An 18,041-nucleotide genomic window follows, 5' to 3' on the forward strand; every position below is an offset into this window, starting at 1 on the left:
CATTCCTCAATATCCATGGAAGGTCCTTTAACTAGACAATCAGCTGCAGAGATGACCGATAGTCGAGAGTTTATATCCCCGTCGACGATTCGTAAGTACTTTAAAATAATTAATGTTGTCAAATATTATAATTATTTAACATCATTTATTTCATATTGTATTATAGTTTTATCGATTCTGTACATATTATTCATGGTATTAATAGAATTATGAATAACTATTGGCGAAGGGATTCAATGACATATACAAGTACTCCTGATCCCACCAAAGAGTTGTGGTGGAATGAATTTAAGGTAACCTATCAACTTTATTTTATATATTAAATTAATATTGAATATATAATCAATTATTTGTTTCTTCTTTCAGTGGGTGTTCACTTGGGACCCTAATAAAGAATTAAAAATTAAGAGAATTTTTAAGAAAAAAATGTGGTAATCACATCCGCCATGTGCTTAATCATGCAAAGACGAGGGGGAAAAAGCCACCATGCATCATCGAGGAGAATTATGCTAGGATCTATAATTTTTGAAAAACTGAGGAGAGTAGAAAGAGGAGTCAACAGAATAAGCTCAATCAAGCTTATAATTCTGGGGACTTATCAGCGACATATGTGAGTGACTCAATCAATATCGATGAACATACGCACAGATTGATAAACTTTTCAAACCACTTTAATTTTAATTTATTTCAAATTATTTCATTATTTATAACCTTGATTTTTTAGGCCAAGACAATGCCGCAAGAATCATTTTTTATAGATACTTTTACTCACACATTTCAAAAGAAAGACAAGACTTGAAGTGGGACAGAGCTAAAGCAATTAAGATTTCAATTACAATATAAATTATAGATGTTATTAGTTGTGTATATGCTCTATCTTTATATGTGTTTCAGGACAAATATGATAATACAGGACAGAGCTAAAGACAAGACTTTCAATTTTATTTTAATTTTTCTTATGATAATACAGGACAAATATGATTAGCTCGAGCTAGTATAGTGAAATTCAAATGCTAGTGATGAAAATGATGTATCTGAGCCCTCTGTTAGTAATGATTTGAGTTTATGACTGGAGGCAAGTGGAGGATCCAAAGGTGGGGGAAGAATATTGGGTATGAGTTCTTGAGCAGAATCCATAGAGTTGTTGGTACATCTTCTACCACCTTTCCAGTCATAACGGCACAGATACATAATTTGACTGAAGAGGCTCGTCATATGAAGGGCTTATTAATGCAAAGGGATCAGGAAATGAGGCAAAAGGATTAGGAAATTAGCGAGTTGTGTGGACAATAAAACAGGTCATGGGTTCGTTCGCCTCTCCGTCGGAGAGATCGGATGCTTCCTCGGCCTCGATGAAGGGAAGCTTTCGATCCGCGTCGCCGGATTTTCACTCTCCGCCGCGGTCGCACCATCTCCCGCACCTCGAGGTCAAAGATGATAGTTCGAGGGCCCCGCTGAAGCCCCGCGATGCTCGGTACCTTTCACACGACGGCGAGAGCAAGAAGACCTGGTCGGCAGCGAGGGTTGCTTCGCCCGGTGAACAATATTACGCCTCTGAGGCGGCGGAGGAGATCGATCGGAAACGCCGTTCTCCTAGTGTCGTGGCGCGGTTAATGGGGCTGGACGCACTGCCGGTCTCTCCGGTCGAAGAGGGTGGCGGTGAGTCGGGCTGGACGGAGCTCCGTCGATCCGCCTCAGAGTGTCGCGTTTCCAGAGAAGCACCGTCATACCGGTTCCTCGACGGAGAGATGTTCCCTAAACGCTCGCCGTTGGAGACGGACCGTGTCTCCGTCGATGAGTGGATCAGAATGGCAAATCTCGGTGACATTAGAGTTCCTGAGGATAGGAAACCTAAATTTCAGGCCAAGACATCTCGCCTTCCACCTCTACAGAGGAAGAGTTTCTTCGACGCGGACGAATTCTTCCCCGAGCCGAAGAAGCGCGGATTGCTCCCGATTCAACTCGAGAAACGACATTTGATTCGTGGGATGGACGAGGCATCGAGGGATTTGGAGACGCTGAAGCAAATACTGGAGGCACTTCAGCTCAAGGGACTCCTCCACTCGAAGCCATCCGGTCACCAAATCAATGGCCGCCGCGACCGCTATGCCAGGTTCTCCGATTACTCACCGATCGTCGTCATCGAACCTGTTCCCTCGCCGCACATGCCACCATCAACCGAACCCCGGCAGCAGGTGACTTTCAAATCCATCGCTGGTCGGAGGAACCACGTAGAAGAAGCGGTCCTTCCTTCACTCCGGCAAAATCGAAGAGTGAATCAGAATCCTTCGTCCTGCAATGGGACCAAGGACCGCGCGCCGAGCTCTTCTGCCAAGCGGAGGATCTCAAATGTGGTTGATTCGGCGAAGAGTCTGCCACCGCGGCCGCGAACCTCCACTTCGATTCCACCTAAAGCACCTCCTCACCGAGTTGGAACTATTCAAACTTCTGGCCGACCACATTCGAATCGCCGGCAAAAGCAAGAGGCTACACCGAAGCCGAGAATAAATTCGCCGGAGGAGGAAAATGCCAACGCCACCGCAACCACTACGACACTGGACGTCGAGGTATCCTCTCACCTACCTTTCTTGGCTATCAATTTTTATGATTCTTACGTGAATTGGCGATGGGCGATGATACAGAAGTCTTGGGCGGAGGATCATCGGGCCGGGAGGCAACTGTTGGAGCGGTGCGACCAATTGCTGAACAGCATCGCGGCGTTCACTGCGGCGGAGCAGGTCGCCGTCGTGGTGGATCCGGTTACCAATGCAGCAACGGAGCGGCAACCAAGTCCCGTCTCGGTCCTCGAGGTAACCTCGCCGCCTCGCTCTCCGTTAATGAAGCGCTCCATCGATTTCGAAGGAGAGCAATTACCTGATTGCGAAGAGGAAGTGGTCGCCTCGAACGACGGAGACGGCCCGGCGAAGCAAGAGGATCAGGAAGAGGGAGGACAGGAGGACGAAGACAAAGACGAGAACGACGACGACGACGACGACTACGTGTACGTTGCGCAGGTCCTGCGCGCCTCGGACAGTGCCGTCAAGTCCGTACCCCTCCACCGCCGCCTGCTCTTCGACGCCGTGGCCGAGATCCTCGACAAGAAACGCTGCTCGTCGCATCCTCCGTGGGAGTCCTTCGTGCGCCCAGGCTCCCTCTCCTCCGCCAGCTGGAATGCCGCCGGCCCGATGCTGCCGGAAGTGTGGGCGGAGCTGCGGCGGGCGCGCGAGCCGGTCTCCGCGGATGACGTCAACGTCGTCACGTGCTTGGCTGCCCGCAGGGACCTCGAGCAGGACGACCGCGACACCTGGGCCCGTCCGGCCGCCGAGGTGGCCGAGGCCGCCATACAAATCGAGCGGCTGATATTCAAGGACCTCCTCGACGGTGCCATCCGCGACTTCGCCGACGCGTGTCCGCCGCAGGATGCCAAACCCAGCAAATCCAACGGTCGACGTGGTCCAATCACGGTCAACAAACGGCAGTGATGGGTCTGGTAGTTGGCCCAGTCTAAGCCCAATTGGAGCCTCTATCTGAATGTTAGGTCAGGGGGACAAGGCACATGGTGAGTGGTGAGGCTTTGGCAGATAGCAGGAGAAGAGGCTTGGGGGGTGGGTAGTGTTTGATCAAATTTTACTAGAAGAGATCTTATCGAACCGGTTACTCGAGAATTGAAGGTCGATCCGATTCGGTCGAATCAGATTTTAGATCGATCCGATCCAATCGGGAGATCCATGACTCGAAAGGTTAACCCACTGGTTCCACCAAGTTGAAAATTGTTTAAGAATATTTTTAAACGATGGTTTAAATACATATGAGAATGGCATTGCCATTGGAACATACCAGAGGGGTTTGTCTTTTATGCATATGATTGTGATTTATATATTGTATGTGTTTCGAGCAATGATTATAGATGACTAAGGCTGATCTAGCATCTTTGTTTGTCATTAACATATTGTTTGCCATGTGATTTATAAAAGTCATTTGTCACAGTAATATCAGAGGGGAAATAATGTATGGGTGGGCCAGAGAATAGAAAGGCCTCTCTTTTTGATAAATAGGTTATGCTAATATTGTTTTAATTTAATTTAATAAGTTAAAATTGTGTTGTTTAAAATTTATTCATTTGATTAACTTTACAAGTGTTGAGTGAACATCAATGAGCCCTTACCAAATTAAATATAAAACTTAATTAATTAATTTTGAATCCATAACCTTTTTAAAGGATAACACTTACATAGCACCAAAACAATAATAATATTTGAAACTTTATGAAAAGGTTGAAATTAAACAGTCTGAATAAAATTGTCTTTACAGTGGACGCTAGGTTGCAAATAAACAACCTAGTTGAATTTTGTTCTAACTTCACCAGTAGACCGACCAACAAAGAATAAATCATTGTCAACTCTAAACAACAGGAAAAAAGAGAGAAAAAAAAATACTATACATTAAGGAGGATGAAAAAAGCCTCTACAGCAACTATGGCTCCAATTTCTTGTACTTGGAACTCCAGATCAAGCTAATTAGCTACTTGCAATGAGCTAAATCAGCAAGCAAAACAGTTTATTAGAAAAGAAAGAACCTTCAGCCGAGAAACCATCAAGCTAAATAAAGATTCTGAATGCAAACTCTATGCGATAGAAATGAGACAGTAAAGTGCCAGAGATGCATGGATGGGCAATCTTTTTAGGACCACTGGAACTCAGATAACCTAGTCTCTCAGCAGTAACTCCAATATCATTATTTGACTTCCTTCCGCCCCTTCTGCTGTTTCATTTGCTTCGCTCTGTTCTTTCAATAGCTCCTCCCAGAACTCGACGTTCAGGCCCAGGTCTCCGCCTTGCTCCCCCTCATCATTCTCATTGCTTCCAATCCCCTGCAACTCGAGCTCGAAATTTTCCAAGTCCAGGAGTTGAGGGTCGAAATCCACGTCCAGTTTTCCTGCCTCGACTTGGAATGATGGCTCAGACGCATGGCTCTGGCTGGCTTCGATGGATCGTCTCCTCTTTTTAGAAATGTCTTCCTCAAGCTCTTTCCTTTTCGCTTGCTGCTCGACCAGTTGCTGAAAGAATTCAGGGTTTTGCAAAGCGCGCGCTAAGAAGGCCATCATATGCTGTTGCTTTTGTTCTGTGATTTGCAGTCGTTCTTCCATCTCTTGAAGCTGAGCTCTCGTGCTCTGCTGCTGCTGCCGTAGCTTTAACACTTGTGCTATCAGATTGTTCTTGTCGCGTTTTAGCCTGTCAATCTCTCCATCTAGCCCCAAGTGCCCAACCTCAAGGACTGATTCTGCGAATTGCTGTATCGGAGGAGGATTACTGGCTGTTTTCCTTCTTTTGATGGTCTTGAGGAGATGCCTCTGCCCTCTTAGAAATCCTTCATTTGCAAATTCCCATCTATCTGGGTCTACTTTCCTAAATCCCTGGAAAAAAAAACAGAGACAAGAATATTAGCTTAAGAAATAAACCACCAAGTGATCGTACGTAATTCACATGCCAAGAATTAAATTACTATTTACTAGAGATAGCCAATCCACAAAGATCTCACTTAACTATGGTCATCATCATCAAATCAAGATGCAGTTTCTAGAACTTTCTTCAGTTTACGAAGATTGATTATAAAATTCTTGAAAATTTTCCAACTGTATGATCGAGATTCAAACCCAGAGATCTAACTGCTCACTTAACTATAGTCATCATTATCAAATCAAGCCGCAGTTTCTAGAACTTTCTTCAATTTACGAAGATTGATTATAAAATTCTTGAAACTTTTCCAACTGTACGATCGAGATTCAAACCCAGAGATCTAACGGCTCACTAAACTATAGTCATCATCATCAAATCAAGCTGCAGTTTCTAGAACTTTCTTCAATTCACGAAGATTGATTATAAAATTCTTGAAAACTTTCCAACTGTAGGATCGAGATTCAAACCCAGAGATCTAACGGCTTACTTAACTATAGTCAGCATCATCAAATCAAGATGCAGTTTCTAGAACTTTCTTCAATTTAAAATTATTGGAAATTTTCCATACTCTTATGTTCGAGATTCAAACGCAGAGATCTATCGGCACCGATTTAGCTTAGATAAAAGTGAACAAACAACTTCGTTCTGTTTTCGGAAGCGTTAAGAATCGAATCAAAGTGCGGCGTTCTAACGAAACACTTACATATGTGTTGAGCTGCCTCACGAAGCTAGAGAAATTGCTGTGCTTGAAGTGCCTCGGCAGCAAAATCATAGCAAATTCGTTGTGATCCCAAACCACGAAGCTATTATTCGAGGAGCTCCAAGAGACTACATGATCCGTCGCCGGGTCTTCGACAATGTCGAAGGTCTTGGTGAGGAAAGGGGGCGGTCCAATTTCGTGCAGTCCGTTCATTGGGCGAGGAGCATCAGCGGGAGGGTCTTCTTCTACACAAAATGATATCGAATCTGGATACTCCTCTTTCACTACAACCGGAATCGAATTCATGGCTGCATCGAAAACTTGAGTTATTCACAACAGAATGCCAGAGTGAAAACAGAGCATGATCGGATGCGAGAAACAAAACGAATCAACTAACCAAATCAAAAAAGTAACCCCAAACAATCAGATCGAAGATTAGTAGCGGACTCACTTGGAGATTGAAGTTCTTCGAGTACTCTGTCCATCGAAGGTTGGAATCGAGACGACAATGCGGAAGCGAGCTGAAGCCGGTGAGGAAGCGTCGCTGATGCTATCGGCGTCGGAAGCGCGTGCCGAGCTCGATCGAGCTCAGTGGTGGATTTGGGACGAGCAAGCAGAAATCGAGGCCGCGCGGGATCTTCGCGGGGGAGAGTCGAATAAGAAGGAGAAGCGCAGAAGTTTCTAGAGTGGCGGCGTGGGCCCTCGTGGCGGAAGCTTCTGGAGCCACGCAGCCTCGAGAAGAAGATCAAGGGGCAGCCCCGGTATTGTGATTTTCAGATAGGATCAGCTGGAGGGTGGGTGGGTCCCAAATGGGAGGGAGTTCGAGTCGGTTCTGGCGACCTCAATTTTATAAGTCCGGTCCGGTTCGGTCTAACCCAATTAGACTGGTTTTTTTTTTCAGAGGCGAATGAAAGTCCAATAATTGGTTTTATTATAGAATGTTTTTATTTTTTGTTGGTTGTATATTTTAGGTCCATGCATGATTGACTTGCTTTTTTAGGTATGATAAAGAGGAGATGAATCCGATGGATAAGACAAGGCTTTGTTATAACGTGAAAGAAAGAAGTGTCAATTATGAGAAGCTTGGTCTGGACTAATTAAGCCATTTGTAAATATTGATTGGATTGGAGCAGTAGATACGACAAGACCAAACTTGAAAAGGAGATTAGTTAATTACAAGGCAATTACATATCATACAAGATATTAAATCTAAAAAAAAAAGAGATTTAATTTAGACCGGACCCGGCCGAACCTACCAAATAGACCGATCTCATCCACGCGTCCAGGTGGCACGAGGCGAGTGGAATTGCACATTCAGTTTTTTTGCAATTGCTATCTGCGTGTTCTCCGTAGCGCGTCGCTGCAACACACTCAGTAGTCCATCCCCAGCCTGATTCCTCCACTCGCCTTCCTGCTCCAACCATATCTTTCCACGTAAGCTCTGCGGACCCATTCTGGGCCACGTATCCGCATGCGAAACCTCATTGGTGAGTTTGAGAGCTCATTTCTCTAAGTTGATTACGACGTAACAGACAAACCTCCTGCCGCTTTCTCTCTGCCAAACTAACAAACCTACAGGCGCTGTCTCTCTGCCAAACTCTGCTCTGTTGCCAACTATTCCTCCTGCTCCACTCGATTACTCACTTCCGTTCTCTGATTGTTCATTCGCATGGGGACTTTGGACGCTGCGTTGCCGGCGGCGACGGAGTTCACGAGACGGGTGCCGGTGCCGCCGGCGCGGCCTTTCCTCGACACCTTCAGGGCCAACCTGAAAGAGACCTTCTTTCCGGACGACCCGATCCGCCAGTTCCGCCACCAGACGGGGCCGCGCAAGCTCCTTCTCGGTCTGAAGTACTTCCTCCCCATCATCGACTGGGCTCCCACCTACTCCGCTTCCGTCTTCAAGTCCGACCTCATCGCCGGGATCACCATTGCCAGCCTCGCCATCCCCCAGGGCATCAGCTACGCCAAGCTCGCCAACTTGCCTCCCATCCTCGGTCTATGTAATCCACTCATCGTCCATCCATCAAACTCCGTTTTTAGTGGATTAATCTATTAATTATTTGATTTTGCACGCGCATGAACATGGCAAAGATTCGAGCTTTGTACCGCCTCTGGTGTACGCTATGATGGGGAGCTCCCGCGACTTGGCCGTGGGCACGGTGGCCGTGCCCTCGCTCTTGATCGCCTCCATGCTGGGGAAGGAGATCTCGCCGGCGCAGGACCCTTCATTGTACTTGCACGTTGCCTTCACCGCCACCTTCTTCGCCGGTCTCCTCCAAGCTACCGTCGGCTTGCTCCGGTAACATATGTGATATTTTTCCTATTTCAACCTGAAACTAGTTCTTAATTAGCATCTGAATCGAAATGGTTTGCTGCTGCAGGCTTGGTTTCATAGTGGACTTCTTGTCCCATGCAACTATAGTGGGGTTCATGGCAGGAGCTGCTACGGTTGTGTGCCTACAACAGCTGAAGGGGATGCTCGGTCTCCAGCACTTCACCACCGCTACTGACCTCGTCTCCGTTATGAAGTCGGTCTTCTCCCAAGTCCATGAGGTTAATTCATTAACTCCTCTTTCCTTTCCATTGTTTGCTCTTCTCGATCTTATTTGAATTCACTAACTAAAGCTTTGTTTTCTGCTGCAGTGGAGGTGGGAAAGTGCTGTGCTGGGCTGCTGCTTCCTCTTCTTTCTTCTCGTCACTCGTTTCTTTGTAAGTATATATCTATGTGTAACTTAGCACATAAACACCTTATTCAATCAAAACAATCTACAAGTATTTAACTTAATTAGACATCATTATGATTATTTATCAAGCAAAACGGTAGTAGTTTAAGGATTTCCCTCCAAACTATAGAGGACACAAGCCCGTGACCGCATGATTGTTGAGGCACGGGAACAGCCTTGCCATCGTTCAATCCAGAGGATGTTGTCTTCTTCTTCTTGTTTATTAACTCGCTCTGATATATGCCATTGGTGAACTACTGTTCAAAATGGTTCAAAAGCTTCTTATTTTCTTATGGCTAGCATTATTCAGATTTTGTTATAGTAAGGTTGGTGTGGTTTCAGATTCGGGTTCTTTAGCAAAGTTAAAAAGAAATTAAGTGGGCTTGAAACTTCTAGGAGCAGAATTCGAGATTAGAACACATCAAGGATAAGAACCTCACTGTGTTCCTGAACTGTGCTACTGCACTAATATACGAAGGCATAAAAAAAAACTACGATTTGATTGCTCTGTAGGATCTTAATTACTATATAGAAGTTTGACTAACATGTATTAATTTGTTTGAATAAACAGAGCAAAAGAAGGCCAAGGTTCTTCTGGGTCTCAGCCGCTGCACCCTTGACTTCTGTAACACTTGGAAGCCTTCTGGTGTACCTCACTCATGCAGAGAACCATGGAGTCCAAGTGGTGAGTAACCCCTGCCATTAATTTGATCTAGATTGGATGATTGATCACCAGTTTCAATCAGTTTCATTCCGGATTGAATTAATTTCCATTTAGGCAGGCATATATTTTCTCTTGTCCCTGTGTATTTGCAGATTGGGCACCTAAAGAAGGGTCTAAACCCTCCATCAGCAACCAGCTTGACCTTTGTGCATCCCTACGTTATGGTCGCACTTAAGACCGGCATTATCACCGGCATCATCGCCCTCGCTGTAAGTCCGGCCCTTTCGATATCAATACTCAAACTTAACACTTACCTTGAACGAAGCTCCAAGTTATAACTGTTTGTGCTGATATATATAGGAAGGTATCGCAGTCGGAAGGAGTTTTGCCATGTTCAAGAATTACCACATTGACGGTAACAAAGAGATGGTAGCTTTTGGGACGATGAACATGGTCGGATCATTGACTTCATGTTACCTAACAACTGGTACTTCCATCGCTATCTGAAGTGACAAACGAACTCATTTACTTTGATCTTGAAGATGACGATGGATGTGAACTACTATCGTTCAGGGCCATTCTCACGGTCGGCGGTCAACTACAACGCTGGGTGCAAGACGGCAATGTCCAATGTGGTGATGTCCGTGGCCGTGATGATCACTCTGTTGTTCTTGACACCGCTGTTTCACTACACCCCCCTGGTCGTCCTCTCTGCCATCATCGTCGCCGCCATAGTGGGGCTAATCGACTACGAGGCCGCGGTCCGCCTGTGGCGCGTCGACAAGATCGACTTCTGCGTTTGCTTGGGTGCATACTTGGGAGTCGTCCTCGGAAGTGTTGAAACAGGATTAGCCATCGCGGTATGTCCATTACCAAAAACAGAGCACTCAAACATGTCGTCGTGGATCAAGAATTCAGTTCTCGATTCATCCATTTGCTCTGATCCACTCCAGGTTTCAATCTCCCTGTTGAGGGTCTTGCTCTTCGTCGCAAGGCCGAGGACCACCGTGCTCGGCAACATCCCCGACTCGACGGCGTACCGAAGAGTCGATCAGTATCCGGCGGCACAAAGTGTTCCCGGAGTTCTCATCCTTCGCATCGATGCTCCAGTATACTTTTCCAATGCTAGCTACTTGAGAGAAAGGTTGGTTGGCAGATCCACATATCGTCATCAACAAACAAACTTTTCTGGTAATCTATGTTTGATCGATAGGATATCGAGGTGGATCAATGAGGAGACAGAGAGCACCAAGGGGGAGACTGGTTTACAATACTTGATCCTGGACTTGGGTGGTAACTAGCTGAATTTGTTCTTGCTCAAACTTACAGATAGATCAAAACCGAGCGTTCCTTTTTCAACTCTTGCAGCTGTCGGCAGCATCGACACTAGTGGAATCAGCATGCTGGAAGAGGTCAAGAAGATGACTGATAGAACAGGCATTAAGGTACTGCAAATCTTGAGTGCGTACATATACATATATACACTCGTAGCATTCTATTTTACTTTTCTTTCAGTTTGTGCTAGCAAACCCAGGGAGTGAGGTGATGAAGAAGCTGAACTCCTCAAAGGTCCTTGAAGCCATTGGGGAAGAATGGATCTTCCTCACCGTCGCCGATGCCGTCGCGTCCTGCGGCTGCATGCTGCACGCATGCAAGCTCAATGGTGCTCCATGCGAGAATGCTGTCTAGATTTTTCTGCAATATAATTCCATGGCTACTGTATGCGTTACTGTTTAGGATGGAAGTAATCATGGTAAATAAAGTCACCTTCGTAAAACTTATAATCTACCTCTACGACGAGTTATCAAGATTTTTATTTAATTTTTTTATAATTTTACTTATTAAATAAAACTGTATCATCCAAATTTAAAAATAGAGGAAGAAAAAGAAGGCATACAGTGAAGAATAAATAAATAGGAAAAATTAAAACTTTATCACTACGGCGCCAAGATTCGTGCTCCGATGCGGGGCCTTCACGCGATGGAAAGTGCGACCCCCCGCACATTAGTTTTATCTGCGCCCAGGTCGCAAATTACATTTTACACGCCGCTCCTCGTCTCACCGGCGCTTCCTCTGGTTCCTTGGTCAATCGACCGGTCGCAAGGCGGACGCAATTGGGACGAATCCGGCGCTCGATCCATCCAAGGTACGATTTTTTTCTTCCGCGACTGGTTTTTCTTTAACCCTGCGGAGCGAGTCGAAGGTAAAGTTGGGAGTTTTTCGTTCGTTTCACCTCTTCCCGTGAGATTTTGGCTGCCTCATTTTGAGATTTGAGTATTAGCGAGCGCTTGTGGTCGTTGTGCTTGTCATTTTGTGGGGGAGGCTTGCCTGTTGTGGTGAATTGGTCTGGTTGCTCTTGCTTTGGAGGGCTCTGTTTATTTAGGAATGAGGGTTTGATTTACCGTGTTGCAGTTGCGACTCTGACCCTTGTGGTTAGGTTCGATTATCTAATTGTTGGATTTGATATCTTATCTCCGCTTCTTGGTTCGTCGCGGAGGGGTTCTTGTTGGATTATCTTCTTCTGTCTGGTTAGGTTTCTTCACTTAAACTTTGTCTATTCACAAAATGTTGCTTATGATCGATTGGAGATAGGAAACAAACATATGCCCTTTCTTATCTTTATCTTTCATCATTTAGTTAGTATTCGCTAAAATTTTTTTTATTTTTATGCCTTGGGATCTATTATACCACTAGGAGTAACTGAAGTTTCTCATTTCCGTTTCCTGATTTGTTAAGTTATAATCTCTTGTGATAGTGACCTACACTTGTTTTGTTCTCATGAAATCTCATAAACGGTGTATGCTATGCGGTGCTACTATATTGGTATTGTTGAACATAATTATGGTACTTCTTTTCATTTTGAAAAAAAAAAAGGGATCAGGGTGCAAGTTAATACTGTTAAGCATCAAATACCCTTCTAGGAACTACAAGAAGAATAATACAAAAACACAAAGCCAAGAACACCAGGTTCAATAAGAGATATGGGTATTGTGTGGTTTGACAAGGTTACCTATGCCCATAATCATAAAAGAGATTTTATTCAAATAGTACACGAGATGGTTGGCCTCCTTGTATGATATAAGGAGTCTAGGGCATGTGTATGTGTGTGTTGGGTACAATTGTTTAGGGTCACTATGTGTCACACAACTCCATCTGGGGAATTGCCCCCATAACACTACAAGGGTACACCAGTACACCATCCTTGTTAAATCTGATGAGCTTGCCAATGAGTTCAATCCCGGAATATGTTTTCCGTCAAAATACAGAATACATTATTCATAATCCACTTCAACAAGAACTAGGGAACCACCATTTTCAATTTCAACTATAGCTTGCCATTATAAAGAAGATGGCTTTTTCTTATTCTTTTGCACCTTCATTGTTCACAGCTCAGAATTATGTTGGGTGAAGATGGCAATTTCATGCACCAACAACTTGTTTAGTAAATCAAATTTACTTAAAACTTTAGGTTACCTTATTTAGTAGTCTAACTTGTAAGTGTTAAACACTTGTTTTGCAAGTGACAAATACTTTAGATATCTGCATATGCTTCCCCATATGCTTTCATATACCACATATGCACTATGCAGTGAATCAACCACATACATCCTGCTTATACTCTTTGAAACCTTGATTGATTCCTCGAATTTGATTATTCCTCTTAAATCCAACTTTGAATAACTGTCTATTCTTCTTAAAATAGTTGCAATTTCAATTAATAATTAGCATTTCCAACTGCCAAGTCTGGTGTCTTCTGTTTTCTTTTGGACTAAGTTCCAATATTATTGCTTGATTCTGAACTCTAGAGCATTGAGTATTAGATTGGCGATGTGCTTATGCTTTCTCAAAGTGTATTATGTTGTTCTATGTCCTTATTCTTTGTCAAAGTTTATTTGTTGTCCTATCATTCCTCAACAATATGAAATTTGTTGAATTGTTTTTATTTTGAGATGATCTTGTCATGTATATCTCAAATATTTGTTCTCGTGCCTTGTGCTGTAGCATTGAATTTTAAGGAGGTAGTGTGTGCTTCTTCTCTTGTATTGTACTGAAATTACTGTCTACATGAGTACATCCACTAAAAAATGGAATGATGCAATAGGCAGCAAGCTTATCCAACTATTTTCGTCAACAATGGTTTCATGTATACCATGTGCTATGACAAGTTTCCTATACTTCCTCGAGGCTTCTTTGCTGAAACCTGAATACTGCTTATTTTTTGTTTTTTCCTTTTGTTTGTGGTTTAGATGGAATTTAATATTTCTCACTAGGAACAAGACATAATATGCCAGAGTTTTTTTGCTACTTTAAGTTGGTCATTCCTGATGTCAAACTCATTGATAAATGATGGAGACACAGCCTAACCAAGATAAGGGTCCTATTAAACCTAGAGCTTTTTTTTTTTTTCATTCTCTTAAGTTTTATGCTTGTATTGAGATAATTATCAAAATAAAAATATTTTACTATAAGATGAATGAATAACTTCTGTGTACAGGAATGCTTTAGGATGTCTCATTGAATCAGCCAATGGGATAGGAAAAAGCAAGTTATTAAGTTCACCCTTCTTCATTTATATTTATTAATATTGTTCTATACAAACTCATAAGAAAATGACCTGAGAGTTGGAAAATAATTTATAAAAATTGTTTGTATGATGATCTCAAAAAATTGTTCACTCATATCTAGAGAGTCAAGTTGCTTTATGTTAGAAGAACAAACGTAGATGACATTTTTTTAATTAGACAATCAATGAAAATTTTTGATATATCAATATGATAACAAGAATCTATATATGATTTTTATCAACCTAGGAAAAAAATTATGGTAGTTCCTAAACAACTTATTATGGTGCTTTTTAGATAAAAGGGATATCTAGTTGTTACATTAATGTGATTGAAAGATATGTAATGATAATGTTTTATTAGTGTTAGAACTACTAGGAGTGTGATGAAGGTTTTTTTTAGTTATAGGTTCACGAGGAGATTCTTTTATCTAAATGGAGTTCGTGTATAAGCATAATGGGTCTGATATAAACACCATGAATTTCTTTCAAAGTATAAACTCAGTAGGGCATTCCTTATTTGGGAGAATAGCTGATGAGTTATACTTGCTACTTAGGATGCAACTTCGGAGGCAACTGATTTCTATGCTTTGATAGTGATTTTATGATGTTTTCATGACAGCATTCCTTTTTCATTCAAAGAGTTTCATAATCAAATTCAAAGATCTCATAGCATCTGCTGTTTTGATTGATATTTGAATATTAATAACACATTTTTCAGGCTGTGGAATTTCACCAAATGCTTCAGTTTGCTATGTCAAAAAACCTGAGCAACTAGACAATATGTCACCTCTGTTTGATGGTCTCCCTGATGAAGTTGCTATCCAATGCTTGGCACGAGTACCCTTCTACTTCCATCCTCAATTGCAGCTTGTTTGTCGCTCTTGGAGGACTGCACTTCGAGGCCTTGATATATTCAAGACCCGTGAGGAAGTTGGGGCTTCAGAAGAGTTACTTTGTGCCTTAGCATTTGAGCCTGAGAATATTTGGCAGCTCTACGACCCTCTACAAGACCGTTGGATAACCCTGCCTGTTATGCCTTCGGAAATCAGACACCTAGCTCGTTTTGGTGCGGTATCTGTTGGCGGGAAACTCTTTGTTATTGGAGGAGGCAGTGATAGAGTTGACCCATTGACAGGAGATCATGATGGTATCTTTGCTAGCAATGAGGTTTGGTCATATGATCCACTCCGTTTCGAGTGGACACGACGGTCCCCTATGCTCGTACACCGTGCAATGTTTGCCTGCTGTGCATTGGATGGAAAGATTGTGGTAGCTGGCGGATTCACAAATTGCCGAGAAACCATAACAAATGCAGAGATTTATGATCCTCAAATAGACAAATGGGAACCCCTTCCTGATCTCCGTCACTCGCATAGCTCTGCCTGCTCTGGGGTGGTCCTCGGGGGGAAGATGCACGTCTTGCACAAGGGATTGTCGACAGTTCAGATATTGGATTCTGGGAGAAAAGAGTGGGATGTCGCAGACTATGGTTGGCTCCAGGGTCCAATGGCTGTGGTTCGAGGGGAGCTATATGTTCTAAGCAATGGCTGCATCTCCAAACACTGCGCAAAGAATTTACCTGATAGGGTGGTATCATATGTATCCGAATTTCACAGCCGCATTGGTTTTGGGATGATCGGAGTGGGCGACGAGATCTACATCATCGGAGGAGTAATCGGTCCCGGTCCTAGGAACCAGTGCATTAAGCAGCTATCTGATGCCGATGCACTGAACGTGAGGGCCGAGAGGCCAGCATGGCGCAGAGTATCGGCGATGACACATTGTTGCGGCAGCATTCTCGGGTGTGCAGTGCTCAGGATCTAGTTATCAGATGCATGTTGGTTATATCTCGAATAGCAAAAGGTCCTCGACTAGAATCACCTGGTCTCTTTCTTGCTTGTAATGTAATATGTGATCGCCGGGCTTCTCCGTTTTTGTGTTGCCCTGTTCCTAGCGAATGAATGCACTGAAATCATCTCTTCTTGATGTTTCATTGTGGGTCAGAATATGTAGTTCGAGAGTGGCGGGAAGCAACCATGTGTTTGGTTGGAAGTGAGATGGATGGTGTTGATTACTATTCACTTGTTATGGAAATCTTATTTGGATGACGAATATAAGAATTCATAGGAGATCGAACAAGTAAGCATTCATCCTCTTTATGATACTCTAATGTAGGAGGATTCGCGAACATGAATTCTATGAGACCGTTTTGATCGTAAAAATAATCATTATTTTGTCTAACGTCGTACTCTCGTAGTAGTAGGACATTGATGGCTCTTGTTGTTGAAGTATAGTATTCCCTTCTATTTTCCCTCAAATTCAAAAAAATCATTTATATTTTTATAATTTTCATATCTTTTTTCCAGTAAGTTAATTCCCTAAAAAGGAATAATCCTAAAAGTGATTTAGTGGTAATTTTGAAATCCCATAAAAGTCAACTTACACAAGTATCCTCGTTCTTTGATAAAATCTAAAATATAACCCTTACTCTGACAATTTTGTACAAATACCCTCGGTTTTTGATATAATTATAGTAATAGACCTGGTCTGATTGATTCACACAAATACCCTCGTACTTTAACATAATCTACAATTGCAGCCCTTCCCTTTGACCAACAACAAAAGTGCTCCTTTTCTCTCGTTGCTCTTTCGAGATCAGACGTTAGGGTTTGTAGAGGAATCTCCTACGCCTGCTTCCGATTCGAGCTAGAGTTCTTTGTTTCGATCTCTTGGACGTTTACCCCTCGATTTTCGTGTAGAGAAAGCGTAAAGTACTCGCGAATTCGTCGCAGGAGGAGGAAGTGCCATGCGGATCCACTCGATCCCCCCGAGGCAGGCCATCTCCCTTCGCTACGATGTCAGCGCCGCCCTCTCTCCGGTTGAGGCGGTGGCGGCTGCGGCGCTTCGGAAGGCGAAGCTCCGTCGCCTGCCCCACGTCTTCAGCAAGGTCCTGGAGCTCCCCCTCTCCGCCGACGCCGACGTCTCGGTCTACGAGGGCCCCCGTGGGTTCCGGTTCGTCGCGGCCGCCGACGGCCTCGACGGCCGCGGCGTGCGGGCGCATGCGGTGCGGATCCACCCGGGCGTCATGAAGGTGGTGGTACGCAATGGGGCCGCTGCGTGGGACGATCTCGAGCTGGACAGATGGCGCTTTCGCCTTCCGCCTTCGACTAACCCGGCTTTGGCTACTGCAGAATGTAACAACGGGGAGCTTGTGGTGACTGTCCCAAAAGGTGCAGACTCTGAGGATTCCAGTGATGAAAATGGCGGAGATGCAGAAAAGGAGGAGGCTCGCGGCCGCGACGGCGTCGGACTGCTTCTGCTCGTACTGTAATTCTACGTTCTTCTCTAAAAATCGTTTCTTTGATTAAAAAAAAAAAAACAAAGAAAGAAAGAAACTTCTTGCTGCACATTAAGTATCTTTTATGTACAAATATGAAATGCTTCTGCCGAGTTGCAAATGCATAAATAAACATGGCTGTTGGATTTGGTGAGCCAATTGATCTCTTCTTCTGATTGGCAAAATGAAGCTTAAATCTTGTTCCAGTAAGATGCCTTGATCACTTGATGAACTTTATTGCAGTATATTGTAGTTTCAATCTGTGTTCAAATTGTACCTGTTTATTTTGCTTGCTGTCTTGGGTTCTTTTCCTGCTTAAATCTTGATGAGAACCAATTATGCTGATTTCTTTCAGAAGTGCTATTGTTGTTTGCTGATTTCTTGAGCATTCGATGCAAGTTATGTTTGTAATGAGAGAATTTTTTTAATTGATATCATGTTTCTAGCTGGGCTTATGTGAATGATTTAATATTTTTCACTCATAGGATAACTATACCAGCTTTACAAACAACTCTTACTCTTCTAATTTACTTTTCTTGGATCACGTAATCAATTTCTGAAGGATCTTCATCTGTTTAGTTTATCCTTTGTTTT

The 18,041-nt window shown here is 43.6% G+C and overlaps 5 protein-coding genes across 6 annotated transcripts; 4 read left to right on the top strand and 1 right to left on the bottom strand.

The window, feature by feature from the left end:
* Window positions 1–1,303: 1,303 nt before the first annotated feature.
* Window positions 1,304–3,911, top strand: LOC141838526 (uncharacterized). The gene is made up of 2 exons (XM_074726033.1): window positions 1,304–2,567; window positions 2,643–3,911. The coding sequence occupies exons 1-2, from the start codon at window positions 1,353–1,355 to the stop codon at window positions 3,480–3,482; spliced, it is 2,055 nt and encodes a 684-aa protein (XP_074582134.1). The 5' UTR covers window positions 1,304–1,352; the 3' UTR covers window positions 3,483–3,911.
* Window positions 3,912–4,318: 407 nt separating this feature from the next.
* Window positions 4,319–6,775, bottom strand: LOC141840002 (heat stress transcription factor A-2c-like). The gene is given in 4 exon segments (XM_074727875.1): window positions 4,319–4,765; window positions 4,768–5,413; window positions 6,160–6,464; window positions 6,608–6,775. Coding segments are annotated over 4 exon segments (1,152 nt in total). The 5' UTR covers window positions 6,642–6,775; the 3' UTR covers window positions 4,319–4,598.
* Window positions 6,776–7,825: 1,050 nt separating this feature from the next.
* On the top strand, window positions 7,826–11,235 carry LOC141838527 (sulfate transporter 3.1-like). The gene is made up of 12 exons (XM_074726035.1): window positions 7,826–8,159; window positions 8,251–8,458; window positions 8,541–8,712; window positions 8,803–8,868; window positions 9,454–9,567; window positions 9,699–9,815; window positions 9,907–10,033; window positions 10,120–10,406; window positions 10,500–10,690; window positions 10,760–10,839; window positions 10,915–10,991; window positions 11,062–11,235. The coding sequence occupies exons 1-12, from the start codon at window positions 7,826–7,828 to the stop codon at window positions 11,233–11,235; spliced, it is 1,947 nt and encodes a 648-aa protein (XP_074582136.1).
* A 368-nt stretch (window positions 11,236–11,603) lies between these two features.
* LOC141840358 (F-box/kelch-repeat protein SKIP30-like) lies at window positions 11,604–16,100 on the top strand. Of its 2 annotated transcripts, none has more exons than XM_074728326.1 (2): window positions 11,604–11,692; window positions 14,829–16,100. In XM_074728326.1, the coding sequence occupies exon 2, from the start codon at window positions 14,891–14,893 to the stop codon at window positions 15,932–15,934; it is 1,044 nt and encodes a 347-aa protein (XP_074584427.1). In that variant the 5' UTR covers window positions 11,604–11,692; window positions 14,829–14,890; the 3' UTR covers window positions 15,935–16,100. The 2 variants fall into 2 exon arrangements, with proteins under 2 accessions (XP_074584427.1, XP_074584428.1); XM_074728327.1 differs by lacking the exon at window positions 11,604–11,692 and adding an exon at window positions 11,992–12,074.
* Window positions 16,101–16,737: 637 nt separating this feature from the next.
* On the top strand, window positions 16,738–17,875 carry LOC141840698 (uncharacterized). Its single transcript, XM_074728753.1, has one exon. It carries the CDS (start codon window positions 16,917–16,919, stop codon window positions 17,439–17,441), a length of 525 nt encoding a protein of 174 aa, XP_074584854.1. The 5' UTR covers window positions 16,738–16,916; the 3' UTR covers window positions 17,442–17,875.
* The last annotated feature ends 166 nt before the right edge of the window (window positions 17,876–18,041 follow it).

The sequence above is a fragment of the Curcuma longa genome, chromosome 11, assembly GCF_044706935.1.
Source record: "Curcuma longa cultivar G26 ecotype Majalengka, Jawa Barat chromosome 11, ITB_CL_G26_1.1, whole genome shotgun sequence".
NCBI lineage: Eukaryota > Viridiplantae > Streptophyta > Magnoliopsida > Zingiberales > Zingiberaceae > Curcuma > Curcuma longa.